Source organism: Rhipicephalus microplus, chromosome 10 (genome assembly GCF_043290135.1).
Source record: "Rhipicephalus microplus isolate Deutch F79 chromosome 10, USDA_Rmic, whole genome shotgun sequence".
NCBI lineage: Eukaryota > Metazoa > Arthropoda > Arachnida > Ixodida > Ixodidae > Rhipicephalus > Rhipicephalus microplus.
The window spans coordinates 59,478,406-59,500,641 of NC_134709.1; the positions used below are offsets into that span (position 1 = coordinate 59,478,406).

General features: G+C 45.6%; 1 protein-coding gene across 1 annotated transcript in view; it reads left to right on the plus strand.

Annotated features, from left to right (window-relative positions):
* The first annotated feature begins 2,335 nt into the window (after positions 1-2,335).
* LOC119180762 (uncharacterized) overlaps positions 2,336-22,236 on the plus strand; it is a 32,799-nt gene continuing 12,898 nt past the window's right edge. The window contains exons 1-15 of the mRNA XM_037431896.2: positions 2,336-2,487; positions 4,514-4,549; positions 5,459-5,622; positions 6,617-6,757; positions 7,373-7,540; positions 8,773-9,036; positions 9,730-9,869; positions 11,284-11,670; positions 12,765-12,933; positions 13,913-14,200; positions 15,332-15,568; positions 16,744-16,961; positions 18,735-18,826; positions 19,908-20,032; positions 20,780-20,950. Of these exons, the coding sequence (XP_037287793.2) occupies positions 2,445-2,487; positions 4,514-4,549; positions 5,459-5,622; positions 6,617-6,757; positions 7,373-7,540; positions 8,773-9,036; positions 9,730-9,869; positions 11,284-11,670; positions 12,765-12,933; positions 13,913-14,200; positions 15,332-15,568; positions 16,744-16,961; positions 18,735-18,826; positions 19,908-20,032; positions 20,780-20,950 (2,643 nt within the window). The 5' untranslated portion in view covers positions 2,336-2,444. The remainder of the gene's footprint in view (positions 2,488-4,513; positions 4,550-5,458; positions 5,623-6,616; positions 6,758-7,372; positions 7,541-8,772; positions 9,037-9,729; positions 9,870-11,283; positions 11,671-12,764; positions 12,934-13,912; positions 14,201-15,331; positions 15,569-16,743; positions 16,962-18,734; positions 18,827-19,907; positions 20,033-20,779; positions 20,951-22,236) is intronic.

Here is a 22,236-nt window from a genome sequence, read left to right on the forward strand (position 1 = left end):
TTGCGGCAAACGATATTGCTCGGTGGTCAGCTGCACGTCAAATCGAGGTATTTTATCTTTCTTCAACTTCGCACTGAAATTGAACTAACTGCAGCGGTTTAATCTTTCTTCAGTAGAAAAAGACTGCTCAACTCCTTGCTCGACATGACCTCACACGCGCCATGCCAACATGGTGGTCACCGGTGGAGGAAGGGATAAACAGCGTATGATTTCTAGGGCTTGGTTTGCAGCGAAATATTCTTTAATGTTCTTCTACAACCCACGTTTCTGTCTAAACAAGCACATTAGACCACCTTCTTCTATAATTTCCGCTGAAAACCACAAGCTGTGACTGTCTGTGTCACAGACAGCCCCTTTAAATATTTATTCTCCGCGGGGAAACTCATACCCACTACTTGCCAAATATTTGGGCAGCGTTAATCTCTTCCGTCTTCCTCGGAGAAAGGTATATAACAGCTACATCTTGCCGGTACATGGCTACGGAGCAGTGACCTGGAGACTTACAAAGAGGGTTCAGCTTAAATTGAGGACGACACAGCGAGCAATGGAAAAAAAATGGTAGGTGTAACCTTACGAGACAAGAAGAGGACAGAGTGGATGAGGAAGCAAACTGGGGTTAAGGATATCACAGTTAAAATGAAGAAGAGGAAACGGACATTGCCCGGGCATGTAGCGCGCAGACAGGATAACAGCTGGTCATCAAGGGTAACTAACTGGATTCCCAGGGAAGGCAAGTGGGTTAGGGGGAGTCAGAAAGTTAGATGGCCAGATGAGATTAAGAAGTTTGTTGGTATAAAATTGCAGCAGCAAGCACAGGACCAAGTTGCCTGGCGGAACATGAGAGAGGCCTTTGTCCTGCAGTGGCCGTAGTGAGGCTGCTGCTGTTGCTGCTGCTGCTGCTGCTGCTGCTGCTGCTGCTGATGATGATGATAAGTCTTTTCCGTCAAGATCTCTTCATAGAAGCAGTTAGTGTAGGTAGCTCCAAAGATTTAGCAGGATAAGTTGAGTATAGCCCTAGCTAGCAGTCATTACATAGTACCTGCGATTTTGATTGGCATTATGCTCGGTAGTTGATACGCGTCTTTTGTAAAGAAGGACAGCTTGCGCTCATACGACAGTTTACCTTGGTTCTTGCAATGCAAAAGCTTGGTTTAGCAAGTATCATTTTTTTCTAGTGAACGTTGTGGAGTGGGTCAGTGCTTGCTTAAAAAGCTATCTCATCGGGCATGGTAACCTATATATGTCTGCAAAAGTTTCGGAAAATTATTTATACTTATGTAATTAATAATTATTCATGCGTAACTCTACATATTAACTTGAAGGTGCGTAGGATTCCCATTATGCCAAATGAGTATTAGGTGCGGCGTTCAACGTACACGGCACTGCCAGAATCTTAGTATAAGTACGAAGCCGAGCTATGCACACTTAGCGAGAAGCATAGAGTAAACTGGCCATTGTTGCGATCAAAACTAGAAACTGTATTTATGAATAATTCATTTTACACGAGTGTACTTACATGTCTAGAACAAAGTGGGGTGGCTAGTTGGAGCTGCTAATATATGCAGCGGAGACGTGGCGAAACCACCGAGCATACAAAATGAGATGGGGTCAAGCACACTATCTCCCCTCCCCTTCCCGCCTTTGTAACTGACGCCTGAGCTAATATTTTGCGGCATGAATACCATGAGTCAAACTTCTTAACTATAGTAGACTAAAAAATAATGATTCTCTTACAGATAATTTGAACTCGTAGTAACTCTTTCGTCAGCCAAACGTTACTGCATATCGGCCTCATGGATGCCCGGTAAATGTAGCATCTTTTAGAACCTCAACACTTGACGGTTTTAGTCTTTGACAATGGGGACCCACACCAGAGTGTGAAAGACAATGCCGCTCCGTTCATCGGTGGCCACCATGCTCCGAGTAATGCACAAGTGGAACAACCGTCTTCCGCAAGAACTCCGGACAAGAATGGAGAACCATCCTCGGGCTGCTTGTTTTCGAGAAGGCCGACCGAGCTTCGCCGAGCAACTGAAACCACAGTGCACGGCCGGCGCTGCCAGCAGCCTTGCTTATCGTTCAGGTCCGCAGCGGTAAGGCAACTTCTCGAGCGGTCGCTCGCGTTGGCGATGATTATCCCCTGACCAAGACTGCTGGCCTCTGCTGCTCCCTCGAGCATCGTTCTCTCTTTTTTTCCGCACGCCCAAGTCGGAGCAATGTTTTTTTCTCACCTACCTCCTTCCCCCTCACACCTGGACCCAGCGTTTTCTGCAAGGAACAGCGACGCGCGATGCTTACCCAGCGCTAGCTGGGCACTCCCGGGGTGCACCCAATATAAGAGGACCAGGGACGGCTTCCAGGACAGGCCAGTCGGGCTCCAGTCTTCACCAGGTCCACGTACGCACCGACCTCAGGGGAGTTTGTGCGCCGACGGACTCACCACCATGAGGGTTCTCGCAGCCCTCGGTCTGCTCGTCGCAGCTGTCGGTGAGTGTTGGCAGGGAGTCAGGACTACGAGCTCCGCGGCGCAGGGGATATTCAAGGACTTACCGACGGAACCGCGGGATTGCGTTTGCCTCTCGGCCGAGTGCGGATAGTAGCATAGTCATTGGGCTGATGATGGAAGCTTTCGCAACGGCATTAAGCCAGCTCTGTCCATTTTGTGCGAGGTCTAGAGAGAAGCGGATACACCGAAGGCTATGGCAGGGGGACTTAGCAGATATGTAAATTAAGGCAGATGCATCACTGCACTAAAGTTTTTTAAGATAATGGTTCCAAGAGCAGCAGCACCCGCCTAGTTAAGGTGCACATTAGGAATGATCCCGCTCCGTAACTGGTGATTTATATACGTACATGGTAACTCCTAAAGATTTCAGTGATTCTAACCACTGCGTAAGAAAAAAGATGATTAACAGAGCCCGCTATATCCAGTAACGTCGTCAAACGGCCCCTTCTCAGGCAGCTGTAAGAACTTTTCTAGACATACAACGAAAGCGCTTTTTGAAATTCGAACGAAACAAGAGTGTCTGAATGTAACGCGGCTTTTGAATAGGCTTCGTTCTAGAAGTTACGGGCAGAAAAATTTGCTTGTTTTTGTGAGAGCTGATGCTTCTTTATTAGCTCATGTTATAAAGTGAACACATGTAATTACGACGTTCATAACTGTCTGATTGAGGGACTTGGAACAGAGCATCGGATATTTTATAGCACTTGATTAGTCAACACGTCATCATTAATTTTGATTGGCAATGCGAGCTAATACTCTTTCCACAGTACAATTAACCAAGAGTTGGTAAGTGGGAGGGGGGCGGACACGTTCGAGCAGCGTAGAGTAGCAAGAAACTTGAAGACGCTGAATCAGCGAGGATAGGCGTCCACTCAGACAAGATAAAGAGCTCAGAAAGTCAGCAACTTCGAGTTTCTGTGCGAGCTTGACCACGTGAGCTGCGCATCATATTTCGCTGACAAATACACGTTGTACGAAGTGTATGACTCGTTTATTTCGCTCATCTCAGATCCCGAAGAAAGAATAGTCTATCACATCCAACAGGACTATTACTGACCTAATTAATCAGGAAGCCGTAGCGCCACACTATAACGGATGTTCTCATACGTTCTCAGACACCATGCGGCTGTCAGACTTCTGAATTACTCAAAAGCATTGATACAAAGTGCCTGCCATAACTAAAGTTAAAAATTAAGGTATCCTTACGCACAGTGAATGAAGTGGGGATTACTATATAACACTTCATAGGCAAAAAATAGTCTACTTACTAGGCTCCCGAAGCACGGAGTGGCTGATTTAACAGATAGATTTATGTTTGTAGGTGATGTAATGTGAGAAAAAGGCGCACAGAAGCATGATAAATTAATGCAATAAGGGACGAAAGAGAAAAAATAAAGTAATTTGCAACGGAAGACTCAGCAAAACGGATAGATTACGAGGTTTACATCTACGAACAAAATTGGCTCTACTGACTAGAAACCAAAGTAACTGGAGATCACTGAGAGCTAGACTACTTCGTCTCTTGCAACTTGAACTTATAACGGTGACAATAGTCGAATGCACTTGAGCGGTCTGCTGACGTACCTGGAAGTTATGGGATCCAACCAAACGGAAGAGATGTGGCAAAAATTCCCAAGTTTTTCAGACCAGTGTAAAGAGACATTCACTGTGAGACTGTTTAGATGAGACTCCATACTGTGACGTTTCTTTACTTACATGACGCTGCGATTTGGCAGTGCTAACTATTTTATATAGGATATGAGCCAGGGAAAACACACTCCATTAACGCAGGTCGTGCACAATGACTGGTTCGCGCGCTGCCGATTATGCAGACACGATAGATAAAGTTGGGGTGGACAAAAAATGATACAATAAAAAACAAAGGTATGTGTTATATGAAAACAGCAACATTGCAATCTGACGCTGTTCATATGTATATGCTTTCGATGCACAAAAACATCACTGGCACTAACGCCGTGTTTTCACATTGGTTTTCTTTGTTTGCAGCTGCTTTGGACGTGCCCTACTCCGTGCCCAAGCTCGGTAAGTATGTGTTACATCACGATCGGTATAAGGTATAACTGGGGCGATGCATTTCCACGACGTACGAAAGGTATCCTCTGCAATAGCATACACATATAGGCAGAACTGAAACGTTCAAGACGTTTGTGTAAAGCAGGAGAGAGGGTAGGCAAGCTAAGTGGTGTAGATTCGTTGTAAATGAGTTGATTGGTTCTACACTGTACGTTTTAATCTTTGTTTGTGCTTTCAAACAGTTTTAATGAAGCTTGAATGAAGCGTTAAGCAAGACGAGTTGCACATGGACGCTAAGCGACGATCAAGGTTAATAAGATAGTGACTGAGATACAGATCATCTAAAGAAACGAGTGGCGTCAAGTGGCGCTTATCTAGAGTGGTGTCGTCAAGTTGCGTAATATGTATTCAGCTTTAGACTGCTTGACGCGTGATACGAGCCTGAACATACTAATTGCATGGCTTGTTTACTAGTGTCCCTAATACACACGCACATCGAATACACTGCAAATATTTATTATGGCGTGCTACTGAAAAAAAATACCTTTTAAGGCACAAATGACAGACTTAAACACATGAACAATGAACAATGCTTTGTTTTCATTGTACATAATTGGCTAACATCACCGTGATATTTGAGCATACAAAAGCAACCAGAGGGCCCTTGCGGCTTGTATAATCGATAATCTGGCAAAGTAGTCATTGTCATTCTTTAAGGAGAATTAAACTTTGCTCTACATCAACATGAAAATCAAAGGCTGCACCTGGTTCCTCGTGCCACGCAGTGATAATAAGCAAACCGTTTTCCCATTAAGCCAGTCTATGTCAGCTTGATTTGAAGTAACAATACAAGTATGACTGAGCGTGTTTGAATGGCAAAAGTGGTTATTCAGGAGTACTGCGCGAATTTCTCGGCAGTGTTCGAGCCGAGGCAGGAGTACCTGTACAAGTACCGCACTACTGTTGCCCTGAGCGTCCCGCAAAAGGCGACGCACGCTACGGGTGAGGAAGTCTATGGATACCTGAAGGTTGTTGTCACCGCCGCTGACCCCGTCGCCAAGACGGCCAGGCTGTTCGTGCAGGTGAGTAGATGAGAAGCACAACTCTACGAAACTAAGAGCAAGTCTATATTTCTCTAGAATTAGTGAATTACCCTTTCGCAAGACCACCAGAAACGTGACCCCCATCACGAGATGACAGTTAATTAGTTCATGTCATGACTCAGACGTGCCAAGTGCCATGATATGATCTCGAGGAATGCCATAGTGGGACACTTCAGGTCAAGTTCAACCACATGGGTTTCATTAACGTGTGCGATTATTGTAAACGGCTGTTAATGCTTTGTGCCAGATCGAAACGCGACCGCTGTGACCGTAGGTCGATCCCGAATTCTCGAAATTTTCAGTGCCACACCTAGGAGACTACGCTGTCATGGCGGTAGGGTAACATGCCAAATTAGACGTAATAAAAGGACGGGCAAGCCGTTGAACCATCTAATAAAGTCGTATAAGTAAAAAAAAATCTACTTTTATTAAAAGTAAACACGCCACTTCATTGAAAATGACATAAAGGTTATGGGGACAACAAGAAAGCCAAGATGGCAGGTAAAACTGTAGAAACAGCAAAATAAGGTTATAAGAAGTGCACTGATGCTATAGAAAAAATGCACAGAACCAGTTATTGAACAGATTAAGACTTGTTTACAACAAGAACAAACAAACTTAACTCATATGTCTGTCATGCATATATTTCTTTCACGTAAAAGAACGTGAGCAGGAGGTTAACTCAAGGAAGCTCCGCTGGCGTTGTATTTAACAATTAGTGGGACAATTGTAGAATATTAGATTGCACATTTCAACTCGTCCACGGGGCCAACAAGTGAAGGCTAGCTAAACCACAGCATTCAGCTGCTCAGTCAGTGAAACTGACCGTTCACAGTTTCAACACGCTTGAAAAGTGAGCCGGCAAAAGCTACTACTACGCGAGAGGGCATGGCGTTCTCACAAACGGCGCGTATTCGAATTTGTGCGCTGGCCTACAATACCCTTCTGACCACCCCGCTTTCCCTGATGGCAGCTCCTGAACGTCACCACTTCGGTGTTCGACAAGGAAGTGCACGACCACCTGGCTCCAGTGCCGGGTCTGTACCACACTCCCCTGGAGCAGTACCTGCAGCACTTCGAGAAGCACGTTGTCTTCACGGTGGAACAGCTCAAGGTCAGGCGAAACCTCCCACTCATGTCATAATCAGCCTATTAGACAAATATTAACAGACAAGCAATAGTAGTAATTAGTTTAAAATTGATATATTGTACAGAGTGTAGGAGCCACCATCGTAGTTATTAGTAAACTACTGACAATTACGCGTAAGGAGGAATTAGACAAACATATATTAAAAAATCAGCCTGCAATCAAATTAATTGAGCTGCTGCAAACCTGCCAATACCTTCGAAAATGTAGCTTTTCTAGGTGTTCTATTAGTGACATTGACACAAGCACAATGTGCTTCCATAGGAAGCTTTATAGAAAATATCAGTTCGAGCTCAATATTAGATCTAAAGTGGCAGTGCTATTGCAGATGTTGGGGTGGTCGAAAATTCTAAGGCCACTATCCCATTTATATGGGAGCATGGCCTTGGAACTTTTGACCCCCCCCCCCCCCCCCTGTACCAATGTAGGCATTTAGATGTGCCTTTGTAGCAGCATATACTGCTTGTTATAATAACAATACAATATTCAAGAAAAGATTACCAAGTTTCACCGTGATAACAGTACGGATTGTGCAAAATGAAGCCAAATACGGGAAGTTCAAAACACCAACTGCCCCTGCAGGTTGTCACCATCGAGGCTCCAGTGGAGCTGCCCGAGCCCGTGGTGAACCTGTACCGTGGACTCGCGTCCGTGCTGACCTTCAGCGAGCCGCTCACCCACGCTGTTCCCTTCAGCAAGGTGACGCCCGTCAGCCCCGACGACGAAGTGGTCGTGTACAAGGTGTTCGAGGTGAGTCACGTGGGCCCCATCAATTGAGACATTCTGTGGGCTAGCGTAGATGGTGAGTTTACGTGAAGAAAGCTGGCCCCAGTCATAACGAACACTGTTTTTTTTTTCCAAAATGATGCATTCGACGTCACATCTGGTCTATTAATAAGCGAGTGAACAAAATAACTGCTCTTAATTTACGCACCTAAACTACGCCTGATTGAGTTGTACGCCATAGCGCGAGACTACGGGTTAATGTCAAACTGCGGGTCATTTAACATGCGCCTAATTAAGGCCTAAATCTAAGCACACTGGTGCTGTCGCATTTAGTCCTGATTGAAATGAAACTACCGTGGCTGGGACTCGAACAAGTGCCCTCCAACTCATCAGTGCGACAGCTTGCTTGCTTGGGTACCACAGTGGGCTCAAGGCTAAGATCAAATTTTGTTGAGGAAAATGTGACTTCATTTAGGTAATCGTCCAAATTTTGTTAGAGGTGACTTTTTTAGGTAGTGGTTCGAGCAAATACCTATTTGTGCCATAAAATCAGAAGCCTAAGTCTCAAAGGCTTCACTCGTTTATGACTTCAATTAATTAGTTATTATCATATATGGCCACGAGAAAGAAAACCTTTCCTTGAACAACAGTGATCAGTTATGTAATAGTTTATCGAAGTGTAAGTACTGATAGTTTCTTTCAGTAATTTGCACGAATTCTATTACTTCACTTTTAATCGATGACTCACTTAGTGTGTACTCAATCATATACATAACTTGGCTTAACCTGCTCCATCCCCTTCATACACATTTTTGTTTTTATTGTAGTTTTCGGACAATTCACCCTGGTGCATGATATATATTTTTCGTAGGACGAAAATAAAAATAAATAAATAAAAGTACCCCAGCCTGAACCACAAGTATAACGAGAGGGTGGTCTTGAACATAAAGTGTTGCTCAGTATACTACTGCTACTAGCAAAGTGGGGCTCCAGATAATGAGGCAGTCAGGGGTGGTGCCAGAAAGTTTTCTGCCGGGTGGAGCCCACGACAAGTGAGTTCTTTCAGAGGGCCAAAGAGACTGGGAACATGTGCGCTGTGTTTTGAATGTGATTGCTCTTAGGGGGGGGGGTAGCAAAAGAGGGCCGCCGAAATTTCTGGGGAGAGGGGGGGGGGTGGAGTTCCGCCGGCGCTGCCCCTGAAAGCAGTGTACAACAAGAATGCCGTCTGAGTGTCCTATACTTTTTCCCATTCGCAGGAAGACCTTGTGGGCAACTGCGAGACGACCTACCACGTCCTCTCCGACGTGCACGATCTGACCGTGCTGAACCTCACCAAGACCAAGAACTACCACAAGTGCCTGGGTCTCACGTCCGTGTTCCACTACGCTGACTACGAGTACCAGGGATGCCCGCAGACGTGCCAGGTCCACAAGCCCGTCACCGTGTTCGAGGGTCTCGAGCCCGAGTTCACCAAGTACAACGACCACTACGGAGCCGGATGCGTGAAGGAGTACTCCCAGGTGAGTTTCATTGTGGACGTACGACGCGAACGCTATATAGCGGGGTGCTCCAATATTCGCCGTAGGCAGCTAAATAAACATCTAAGTGGACGGCGGCCATCTTAAGTCCTATTCTACTTTTCACGAAGCACGCAAAATACACAGCTTCGAGATGATGGCACAGGTGAGTAAAACGATGCAGGCTACATTGCCGTCCAATCAAGATGGCGGCTCAGCGAAATCCTGCGATAGTTCGAATCACCCCGGTATTGTAAGTTGGCCGCTTATTGTGGGTCACATTCAACTATTCGTGGATTTGAACGCGACAGAATTAAAAAAATAACAGCAACTTCTGCTTTTGTTAGCATTCTTTTCTCGACGTGAGGTGGCGTCACGTTGTCTAGACGTCATCCAGAAACCTTAAATTTCTCGGACAACATGGGCTTGGTGCTGTCTTCTAAGCTGTCAACACAGATTGTCTACTATGCTATTCAGAATCGGAACACAGGCTAGGTTGAACCGAGATGGTACTGCTGTTTCTATATAGGTACGCTATATAGGTTGCGATGCCATGAGAAACGCAATGGAGTAGTCGCGCCTTTTCCTCCGCCATGTTTTCGATAAACATTGCGGAGGTCATAACAAACCGTACATGCTCTACCTACGAGATGAACAATTGCGCGTGACACGGTCTCTCACTCTTGTGCTCTGCAGAAGAACGACGTTGGAGACAGCTTCTTGACCGTCAGGTACAACGTCAGCGTTCAGGGAGAGTACGGCCTCCTGGAGACCGCCAAGGCCGTCGACAAGAAGGTGCTCGTCAGCGGAAAGCAGCAGCTTGTTGCCACCTCCGTGTGAGTGCAGTGAAAAAATTACAAGCATGGTTATTTATAGTGTGTGCAGTTGACGAGTGCAAATAGTCTCGATTTCCGCAAAATAAATTGCCTAAACTAACAGCTGCTTAGGCATATGCTTCATTGTCCACACTCTCCTAAATGCGCTGGACGTTGCAAAGTTACTGCTTGAATAAAATGGACACCGCACCATAGTGGTGCAACCTCTCGTCAAACAATTGTTGAAGCCAACAATCAGGCCGGATTGAAGTGAAAACGCCACCTCAGTGTTTCAGTTTCATCCATGTCTCTCCATTGTCTTGTTCAATAGCTTTAGCGAGTTCAACCGACGAGCCCCTTCTTGGGGTCTCCTTCATATAAATGCACGAAGACATTGTTGGAGTAGAATCACAACAACAAAGAGAAACACTGGCGTCAAAGAAATCTAAAGGAAAGAAAATGTCGGCCTGAGCACAATGCACGCAGAAAATAACAGATCAATGCAGCCCAGCCCCTGACACAGTAACAACCAGTCATCAAACAACTTATACTCAACTCAACATCCCATCGAACATAGAAAGGACTTAAATCCTTGTATGCTAGACAGCCGGTTATGCTATGTATTCGGCTGAACACTGCTTAAGAGCCCTTGTGAACGCACTGCAGGGTAGGTCCTCGACACTTGAACGTTTACAAAATGCGGTGTACCTGCTTACCAGGCTGCGTAGGCAGACTGTGTTTAACAGACAGTGTTGATCCGCGCTCCTTCTAACCTTCTTTAAAACGAACAAGGAACTGAAAGAAATAATCTCTTCAATGAGTGAGCCTTTTTATTGGTATATCATGATGTCTATTTTTCACATGCTATTTGGGGTATCTGTGCTTCTCTAATATTCTTTCATAGAAGTAGTAGCGACGTAATGAAGATATTGGTTAAGACCAGCGCTACGTCGATCTCCCTTTTCCCGTGTTCCGCTTTTTCGTTAAATACGTTAGTGACAGCTCTCACCAAAGCTCATCGCAGTGCAGTTTAACGAAACCCGTGAAAACATAGTGAGACGTCACATATATAAAACTGAAAACAGGGGAATAGATTCAGCGACTGTCCTGCGTCACTTGTCTGTGCTCAGTTTTTTTGCGCTCGACTCACTATGCATTTTTGGAAGACTGCCCACCTCAAATGCTCCGCACTGGAGTTTCAACGGATTTCGGTGGGACGGGCGTGAGTCGGGGCTTCATCATGCGGTGTCTCAGACTAGATGCATGTAGCGGGGTCAAAATTTGACCCCCAAACTCTTTATTCTGCAATTAATGCTTACCTATTTATATATAATAGCTTATACCAGCGCACCCAGTCGACCACGTTTGTTGTTTTTGTTCACTTGTGAAAACACGCTGGACGTTTCTTTTTTTCGCTTCTATCGCGCATGAACAGCCTGGCCTTGGAGCTTCTGTACAAGAAGTCGGCCCTCAGAGTCGACGTGCAGACCACCGTGCCCGTGAAGAGCTACAGCAACCTGACCTACGCCTACCCCGACCAGGAGTACGTGGTCCACGGACCCGCCCTGGAACTCGAGCATCTCAGTCTGTGGGGTCCCATTGACCGCAAGGAGGCGATGGTGGCCGCCCGCTCTCTGGTCTCCAGGTTGGCCGAGCTCGTCGCTCTCGACGACCTCGAGGTCAAGGACGACTACGCCGACCTTATCGTGCAGCTGCTGACCGTGGTCAACGCCCTGCCCCAGGAAGACCTCGAGCTCCTCCTGAAAACCGTGACGCCCCTCGAGAAGGTCCACGTCGTCAGTGAGAAGGAATACATCGAGAGGTGAGCTCGTGTGCTGTTGTTGCTGGTGTCGACCCTCATGAAACGAAAGTCTCCGAATGTGGGGGCGCGATATGCACGCGGAAAATGAGAACTGCTTTTTCGATGATAAAGAAACTAATAAGAAAGGAAAAATTCTTGATCATGCCACGTTGCTGGAGTCAACGCTTCGAAAATGTCTTGTCTTCTTGAAGGTACCGTGAAAACAGTGCGTAGAAGACAGGACCGCTTGTCGAAGCATCGGCTACAGCGAAAACTCGTTTTAAAGAATTTTTAACCCCTTCAATTCACCACGTTTTTTCAGACATTAAGTTAACTACGTGTAATTCATTCTAAATGTGCTGACATATTATATTCCTCTGATGGAGTAACAACACATTGTTCACGAGTTTAAATGACTTTGCCCTTTATTCTACTCTACTATAGCGAAAATAGAATGTCACACCGGGAACGGCATTATTATTGCACCTCACGACACGTAAACGGGTGGCTCCACATTGGATAAATATGATGAGTCCGCACTACATTGGGGAAGTTCCAGCGTGTAAATAAAGTAATGATTAAGAAGTCTCCTAAATATTAGCCACTGACAAAAACAACACATAACGGGAATGTTCGTCTTTTCGAAAAAGCAAAAACAAACGTAACAAAGCGATAGTTACTACAAAGGCGTGAATAAACAGAACGTGCGAAACTGTGGCACTCATCCTGTCGCTACTGCTATGCGTCATTTGTTAGTTTGGCAAGCTCACTCGTAATAAAGCTATTATGAGTGTTTAGTTAATGTCTGCTAAAATGAAACATCATCTATGCTCTTAGTAAACGCGAATTTAATATGACTTTTATTTAGCTAGACATTGTGACATTTTTCTTCAATTCTGCAATTCGAGAGAGTCAATATCTGACAGATGCAAGATGAAATAAAAAGCGGCCATTGAAACCAATGGCTAGTTTACTGCTAGTTCACGAATACTTAACGTATGAAATGAAGACACAAGCAGTTGATAACAGTACCTCCGTTGCTTGAAACAAGCCTTGATCAGTGGTCATGTGCTGGTGACATCATTCTTCTTTTTAACTCGTTCTTCGGTCTCCAGGAAGCTCCTCCTCGATGCCCTGAGCCTTGGAGGCACCGATGCCACTGCCAAGACCGTCCTGAAGCTGGTCAAGGAGGAGAAGCTTACCCTCGTGGAAGCCGTGCACGTTCTCAGCGCTCTCCAGACCTCCCTGGTCAAGCCATCCACTGAAGTCTTGGACGAGCTGCTGGTGAGTAGTCTTTGCTTACATGAGCTAACTTTGCAGCGTTTCTCATTTCTATGAAAACGTGCTGCATCACTGTCCAAACGCTTACAGACGATGCTAATTAGGTTCAAGAAGCGTTAAATTGTTCAGCCAAAGGATTCTTGCTCGCGAATTGTGAAAGCGGGACTGTTTAAAAGATCGGTGACATCCACTTGGCGCATTAATTACAAAAAGAGTTATTTTCAGACCTCGGGCATCCGTGAAGAACGTCATAAAAAGCTTTTGCTTCGTGGCAAGGATGCGTTCTGCGTTTTGTTGGGGAATTACATACTAGGGGTACTTTATCCGCTAGTTAGTTTGCTACTTCCACGCAAGTGTATCAATACAACAGCAAGCAAAAAATAAGAATTACAATATTTGGGTTAATTGTAGGATAAGCTTCACCATCCGCTACAGAAATAAAAATAATACATTTAATGATATAACAAATCAATGGTGGAATTTGAGAAACCACTGCATAGCACATGAGTTATGAACCGATAGTGGGCTATGATAGGCCCTGCGCTGGCGCTGCCTTATAAAATATCATAATTGTTGCAGATATTTGCGTAAGTGGAAAGGGTGAGGAATGTATGTGCACGTCCACAACCGTACGGGAGCGTACCTGCACTCACCTGTTACATACATGAGCACACAAACATTATTTGAACGGTAACGTGATAGCCCTGCTTTCCTCAGCTCTTTCGGATGTAGAAAGCAAACATGGTAAAAAGTGTGGGACAGGCTACAAACCCCTTCATTCTTGACCATTTCGGAGTTTCTAAAATTACGATAGGTGCTTCTCTCCGTCACACAAATAACAACAAACCAACAATACGCTAAATGACAGGCCGTTTCCTGAACACGAGGTACGGGAAGAATGCTGCGCTTCTGCGTCCGCATTTAGGAGTTAGGCGTTCTTTCGAAACTCACACGGTCACCTTCGCGCCTTTTCTCTCTGCAGGACATCTGTGTCGGTGGCAAGTTCGTTGAGAAGCGCCTGCTGTTCTCCAGCTCCTGCCTGGCTCTTGCGAAGGCCGTCAGGAAGCACTGCACCCACCACGACCTCTCGCTGCCGACCACCGTGCAGCTCGGCAAGAAGGCCATGATGAGGAACGTCATGAAGATCCGTTCCAAGCACACCTACTCCAGCGAGGAGCTCGACGATGACGTCACTACCGAGCCCAAGGAGCTGCCCCAGTACGAGACCACTGTGTCCTGCTCTCTGCAAGACTACGCGAAGTACGTTAAGGTAAGGATGTCACTTCGTCACTTTGATGTTAAGGGCGGTGATCTGGGGTTTTCTGAGTAGCGACTGGACTTAGAATTTGGGCACGCTTTGATCGGCTATACCTTAAGAGCCAGCGGACCGGCACCGATTGAGACTCTTGATCAGCTCCGATCAAGGATGTAGGCAGAAATTTTTTTCTGGTGGTCGGAGGGTGGAGAGGGCACGTTTTGATTACGGGGAAGGTAACCTCCTTAAAATGACCATTTTTCGCTCTACGGCCATCGTTAACTCTGTATGTCAAGGGGGAAAATTATTGTGGGGGTCGGGGGCCAGGAGCCCGGCGTGCTACGACCTGGCTCGACATTACCTCCGATTACTACGCAGAAGACGCTGGAATGAACAGTTAATTCACCCTACCTTTACGAAACACCGCAACAGGTCAGAGTGATGTGATCAATCTGGCAAATATTCATTGTTATGCGCCTGGGTAAAATACCGAGATGAGGGGAGAGTATCTGAGAAAACATAGCTGGCGGATGGATTGAGCCTGCGGCGTCGCCTTTACGGCGTGACGACATTTTAAAGCGGTAGTTTCGTTGACCTTGATGGCTAATTGGTTCCTTAGTTTTATGAAGACTTACGTAAATTCTTCGTTGCTTCGGCCACACATCAATACAGTTGTAACAGCTATAAAGTTTTTAACCACTATGACCAATTACAGTGCGGCGGCTGAGTGGCTCATTTCTATTTCCTACTCCACTCACTCCTAGTAATAATATTTCTTCGGATGTCAAGTTTTAAAAGTTCGACAAAGTATCAGAGACACCGCAATGGAGGGGTTAAGAAATGTCTAACAATATTTTTTTCAACTTGGAACAAAATTTGGGTACACGGGCCCCTACCATTTAGTCTTCACTGAAATGCGACTGCCACGTCCACAATAACCGCCATGGCCATAATTGACCCTAACCACTATGGTTCTTTATTTTAACTATTCATGTCTAACGAGAAAAGAATAGTATGAAAAACTTTGCCAAAAACGCAGCGACAATTTCGCATTGAGAGGTTGGCAGGATCATCGACAAGCATTTTACCACTGCTGTTGCGCTGGGGGCCACCGCTTCACACATTACCGCTTCGCGACATCCGCAGGCCATCGCCGACAAGCTGGAGCAGTCCAAGGAGTTTCACGAGGTGACCGTCCTGCTGCACACCCTGGGCAAGCTGGAGCACCCGCTCGCCCTCAAGGCTCTCGTTCCCTTCGTGCTCGGCAAGCACCCGCTCTGCAAGTTGACTCTGGGCTCCGAGGACGAGTCCGAGGCCTGCCAGTACCTGCGTCTCGTCACCCTCCATTCCCTCAAGCACGCCGCCGTCACCCAGGCCGTTCTTGTAAGTCGTTCGGCTGCCTCCCGATCCTATTGCGCGTACATTGCGAAGAATGTGACGTGAGCATATATAGAATACCATTCGCCAGTTTCCCTAACCAGATTGCCCAATTTTAAGCCTTATTAGTCAGATTTTCTCGGAACGTCCTCAAAGGTATGTTCTCGTACAAAGTAAACTAACTTTATTCTGTTGTCAAGAGCTCACTCTTACGTTTACATAAAATATGGTGGGTTTTTTTATTATCATAATCGTCTATATGACTCCTCCGTCTGCAAGGCAACGACCTTTCGCCTTTGTCTATAATTAGATCGAAATGTACAGAGACCGTCGGGAATCCCCAGGCCACGCTGCCACAGGAACTCATGAGAGAGCAGCCTGGGCACGTTTCATGGCCCTGTACTCGCTGAGGCTAAATTACCCCGGCAAACTTCGTAACCTCGTCTGTGCAGCTAACTTTCGGCCTTTCCTTGGTGCATTTGCCTTTGCTTGTCATTCACTCTATCACTCTAAATGACCAGCGGTCATAGTTGATGTTCTTCCCATTAACATTTCTCCTTTATTTCGACAGATACTTCATTAGTGAGGCTTTTTTAGCTGAACTACGCTAGTTTATTGTTGTCCGTCAACTTTGCACCTATCACTTTTCTTTCCATGGCTCGCTGAGTCGTCTTCAATTTAAGTTCAATTTCAGCAGCACCACTCCTCGATAAACTATTCGCACTGCAAATTATGAGGTCACGAAAACACTAGGAAGTTTCCGAATTTCGTCAAAGAAATAGAATCAAGGGCACTGAGCATGCGCATAACCCAAACCGTGTTTGGGTTTTGGGTTGGGTACGCTATCTTTCAAATTTGGCGGGAGCCCCAAAGCCCGGCCCAAAAGCTTTGCGTCAGACAAACGCGATGACATCCACTCGAAGTGACATGACCAAGAACTGGGAGAGTGTCCAAAGCGCCGCAGGCCCTATTCAAAAACTCTTCGCTCCTGCTCGACCCAAAGCGTGCATACGCAAAATGCTTTGGGGCCCCCAAATCTTGGGGTCCCTATTCAAAAACTCCTTACTGTTTCTTCATACGGTGCGTGCATAAGTCCGGAGTCTCTGGTAATGGGCAAACGTTCTCGGTGGTTCTAGAACGTGCCGTAACCATTGGCTGACCCGGCCCCTATTTCTACACAGGTGCAGCCCGTGCTCCAGGCCGTGTACTTCGACAAGGACGAGGACTACGAGCTCCGTTCCGTCGCCCTGTCACTGCTGCTGCTGACTCAGCCCACCGAGCCCGTGCTGGCCCGCGTCGTGCTTGAACTGCCACGCGAGAAGAGCCTTCACGTCGCCTCCTACACCTACCACACCCTGCTGGCCTTCTCCAACCACACCCTGCCGTGCTACAAGGCCACGTAAGTACAGCATCACAGCACTAAGGGACCAATAGTTTAATTTGTGGAGTACGATAGCTTAGGCGCTTTTAGTTGTGCAAAGGAAGATCGCCTATGAGAATCGCCGGCAGGTTGGCAAGATTTTAAATACTCAGGCCTGATAGACTGGCAACTGTAGTGGCCAGCCTCTTAAGCGAGAAACGACGATGCGTGTCGAGTCAGCCATTCTTTAAAGTAGACGACCCTGTATTGCACCTTCGCCCTTGTCTATCTTATAATCAGCGTGTTAGCCTGCTCACGAAACCTGGTGACAAACCCCGCTTTGGGAAACGGGAGACTTATAACTGCCGAAATTTTATTTACAAAAACAGGTTAGGTTGGCTTACTTCGGGAATGTCATTAGAATACAAGCCATAGTGGGGCAATCGGGCTTATTTTGATATCCTTGTGTTCCTTAGTGTACAGCCCAATCTGAGCACACGGTTCATACATTTCACACCAATCAAAATGTGGCCGCCGTGACCGGGAGTCGATTCCACACCCTCAAGCTTAGCAGCGCGGTACCTCAAGAATAGGAGAATGAGAATGAGAATTAACAAGACAAGAAAAAAGAGGAACAGTATACAGCAACACTTTTGTTGCTTTTGATTTTGTGCTTGCATTGCGAGCTTCTAACAGAAAAGAAATATCCCGTATGCCCCATACGCCGTGGACACATAATCTTGCGTGGATATATCTAAGTAAATTCGAAAACGTCGCGTTTACAGGGAAATCAATCATCTGTGTAAAATTATGGCACGGGGCTTATGCGACTACTCAGCAAAAGTAAAAGCAGCTGTCGGTACGCAGAAGGAAGCTAAGCGGAGCTACTAAGCTTAGCAAACTCGTTTTAAATTGTGATATACAGATTATCATAGTAGCCACACGTCGTTCCTCGTGTTTATAATAAACCATATGCGAATATAATAAATCATATATTTTGTTTTGTCAGTATTTCAATATTTTGAAAACTTGTCATAAGTGCAATGCTAAGTAACCTCGGCAACAAGCTTATTTGTGTGTAGTTTGGAAGGTTGTTTTACTTCCTGACAGGCAGTAGAATCGGGAACAGCTACTCCAAACCCTTGAAACAACTACCACGTTGTAATGCAGACACACACTATCATTTTGGGTTCAGCATACCACGACAAAACTTTGTGCGCTAATGTCGCTTGATAGCGAGAGACACAAGCTTGCCTTTTAGTGTGGACTTAAAAGTCTTCAAAACGGTGCGAATGGACGCTCTCACTGAGTACTCCTTTTGCTTAGACTTCATGATCTGAAACGCCTGGTTCTTGCCCGAGCAACCGTACCGGTGGCCTTGAGGTTAATGTCGTTAATACGAATTCGGGAGGTTTGAAATAACAGCGCAGTATCAAAGAATGTGACAGAATAAAAAGAAAATTTAGGGTTTTTCGACGCTTAATCAAGAGCATTGATTTTAGGAACGTCTTCACTAAAACAGCAAAGCATTACTCCCGGTGTCGACACTGGGGGCCCGAAGAAATGAAAAAAAAGCATTTACTTTCGGCATATACAATATTTGCAAACGATGATGCGGAAACAAATTTAGGCTAGTAAACGCAACCGGGCAATGTCGGCGCCAGTACGCAAAAGGAATATGACATGATTTCGAACGAGACCTCACGTTTCATTTAAGCATTAAATGTCTGTAGGTATGACAGCAGTTGTCGTACATTGTAAATATGCTTTCATGCGTCTAATCCACCACACACTGTGCTTCTTTGCCTGCAGCGCTTACCGTCTCAAGAAGCTGCTTCCCGCACTGACCCACCACAAGTATGGCTTCCAGTACTCTTCCTTCCACTACGTCACCGACTACAGTGGTACGTTCTTTTTTCTTTCCTTCTCTAACGCTATAACGCCCATTAAGCTAATCGTTATGCGGCAGTAGTGCTTGTTAAAAAATTCGAAACCTAACCCAGTCTGCAAACTACATAATTCGTGTAGTTATTTTTGTGTTTACAGTATCGCGGTATAGTTTGGAAGTATTAACGCTCTATTCGGCACTGCTGGTTGGTTTGAACTCGGAACAAGTGTGCATTTCGAACACGAGTGCATAGACGTAACTGTAATATAAGGATGCTTTTTTGTTTGTGTGTAGCCTGCTATACTTGCAGTTGGCACTCGCATATCGAGCTCAACTTTACGTGAAAACGGCTATGAACAATTTCGCACGATTTCGCAAGACGGATGTCTACGGATGAATAACTAAAGCGTAGAATTGTTATTACCAAGTTTTCTAGTCCTCTTACATGAGTCGCTTATTTCGGGAGTATAGTGGTACAATGACACTACCCTTCACTTGGTTCGGGATCTCGTACAGTGAGTGAAATGTTTGATTATCGTGCGCAGTGGAGACGTTTTTATGCTTCATCGCCATAAGACAGAATGAAGTTTCGAAAAAAAATGTTTTGGGGGCATTCGGTGTGCGGGCACGTGCTCAACGTCGCATTTTCTGGAACCTAATTGAGTCAAACAGTGAAGATAGTGAGAAAAGATTTCAGCTCACGGACAATAGTTAAAAGTTTGGGTGACAGTATACTTCAACTGTGTAGTGTATTTATTCGTGTTTGCGTATTAAAAATGATAGTAAAACTCTCTCGCGAGCTTTCTCGCAGCACATTGTTGTGCAAAGAACGTATACGTGTTACAAACGGAGGCACGGGGAAGTGGAAACATATTAAAGAAGAATACATGCCAAACGGCGACCGTTGATTGACATTCAACTGCCACAGTCTGTTTCGCCTATGTGAAGTACTCGCGCCACCTTCCTTGCCTCTTCGACGTTCTCTTCATGCTAACCGTTTATCGACATCGAAATGACAGGTAGCGAGTAGCAGCATTATTATTGACCCTAGCATGCAGATTGTGAACGATCAACCTTTTTTTTTTTTGTTTTTGCAGTTGAGTCCGGCGTTGGCCTTCAGGGATACTTCGGTGTCGTCAAGGGCAACAACACCGTCCTGCCCCGTAGCCTCTTCTACGGCCTCGAGTTCACCAAGGGCCCCTACACTTCTCCTCTCCTGGACGTACGTATGCACAATAATGGGTCAACGCGGGAAGTTACAGTAGAACCTTACAGAACAGCAGGTGTTTGACGGGACACACCGGCACTACAGCGACTACGCGACTTCGTTTTGCCGGCATCGAAATGTCGATTGAAGAAGACAAATACAAGCAGCTACCAATCTTGTTCCACTGTCGACGAATGGCGAGCTAGATCGCAGTTACTCAAAGAAAAACAAAAAAGCTAAGCACACTGTAACAAGAAAAGTGGTGCAGGCAGGTTAATGAAGGATGTGCGTTGTCATCGTATCTTGAGGTGGACGTTTTTATACCAACCCACGTCGTTTATTAGTGCGTCATATTAATTTTGCTTTGCTTGATAGCGCAGAAACACAAGCGTGGTTACGGCTAATCACACTCGCAGAAAAATTGAGAGAGAATGCGAGAAATGCAGAGAGGCTCTTCAAAAGTTGTAGCATCCGGATTGCTACACTAGGGCGAGGGTTAAGAGGAAGCAAAAAGAAGAGTGACGATTGCGCTCTTTAGAAACAGTAGTTTACTTGTGCTGATGTGCTGCCATATAGCGTGCGAACGACAGTGAAGACGTCGACAACCGACGGTGTAGCACTGTAAATGTGGGCGTACAATATCGACGTAAGCGTACTGCGCGTATCTAACTGTTTGCGTGTTAGTGAGAACCAATTTAGTTAAGGTGAAGGACGTCGCATCACGCTGCGATCCCATCTGCTCTTCCGTGCCTCGTTCCACAGGTCATGGTTGTGAGCAAGGGTCTCCAGAACGTGCACACGTGGCTGGTGAGTGAGCAGGGACCCGCGTCCCTGCTGGCCAAGGCCTTCGAGAGGGTTCGCCGTGGCCTCCGCGCAAGCCTCGACGACACCTACCAGCCCCTGAACGTGCTGCTGGACATGCTTGACCAGCACGTAAGTCACGTTCAATTACGTACTCCTCGCGAAGTGACGAGGTCACGAGGAAACGACGCGGACGCATGGGGGAGACTTTTTGTTTTTCGGAACTTTCAGTGATGGGCAGGGTGGCTCCTGGTAGCTATACATTGTGCCGAATTGGCTATTTTTCGACCCGTTTAGCCATGGATATTTTATTGACCGCTTTTAACTCATTACAGCACGTTGGTCACCCCTGTTTACTACTTTTTTTTCTTTTTTTCCTCTTGAAACACGTGAGTCCCGCGTGTCGAATATTAAGTGGTGTATATTTTAAAGCTTTCGGCAATCTGACAAAGATGACGCCACTTCATTTGGGCTTCAATGTGATGTGTTACGTTTGCTTTCTTCCGGTTGCCATTGTCCTCAAGGCGCGCTATATGGCGGACCTGAAATATTTTTATAGATATCAAAACATGTGCTGTTGTTATGTTGATAATGCAGATGAGTAGCTATATAACGCAAATAATTTAAAAAGGAAGAGCTATACTTTACAGAAAGTGACCAGTAGATTCTTACTGTGTGGTGGTCTCCTCAGGCAACCACATGATGTCTTTAGAACTAATCTTGCCATTTTTTTGTTTCTTGCGAGAAAAGTTTCTGCAGAAGATTTGGCTATTGTCTCGGTTCCACCAAGAATGAGCTTCTGTGCATGAAAGAGTCAAATTGCCGGTTTTACGTATTCAAAATGGTTTTGTTTATTCATCAATACTAAATACGCGGTTCACAATAGCCCTCCTGTTCTATACCCCTCCTCCTGTTCACAATTCTCCTCCTGGAAAGATACATACCATAGCTACTTTGGCTAAATTTGGCTTGAGTCTTGGCACCTTTTCAATTCCACCCAATGACAACACTGATGGCTGTAGAAACAACCTCGTGTAGATAAATCTAAGCGTCTTGTGCTGAACTTCACAACACCAGAGATTAGCGGAACATATCATGCGTTCCTGAGGGCAGACCAAGAATATCTTCGCAATAAGAACAGAGTGTAAAAAATTATTGATTTTAATAAAGCATATTGAAAACAGGACGAAAAAGAAATCAAGACTACGCTTGTTTAGAGGGCAGAAAAATGAATGTGAAATGAATTCCTTTGTACAAAAAAAAATAAATGGCAGCTTTGTGTTGCGCTGTAGCAATCAAGAATGCTGATGAGGAAGTGGGAACGGGACTCTCTGAGGTAGAAATTAGGAATGTTTAGCGACAGTCAATTCCAAATGAACTAAATGACATTCCGATTAACCTCTGCATGAACTTCAATT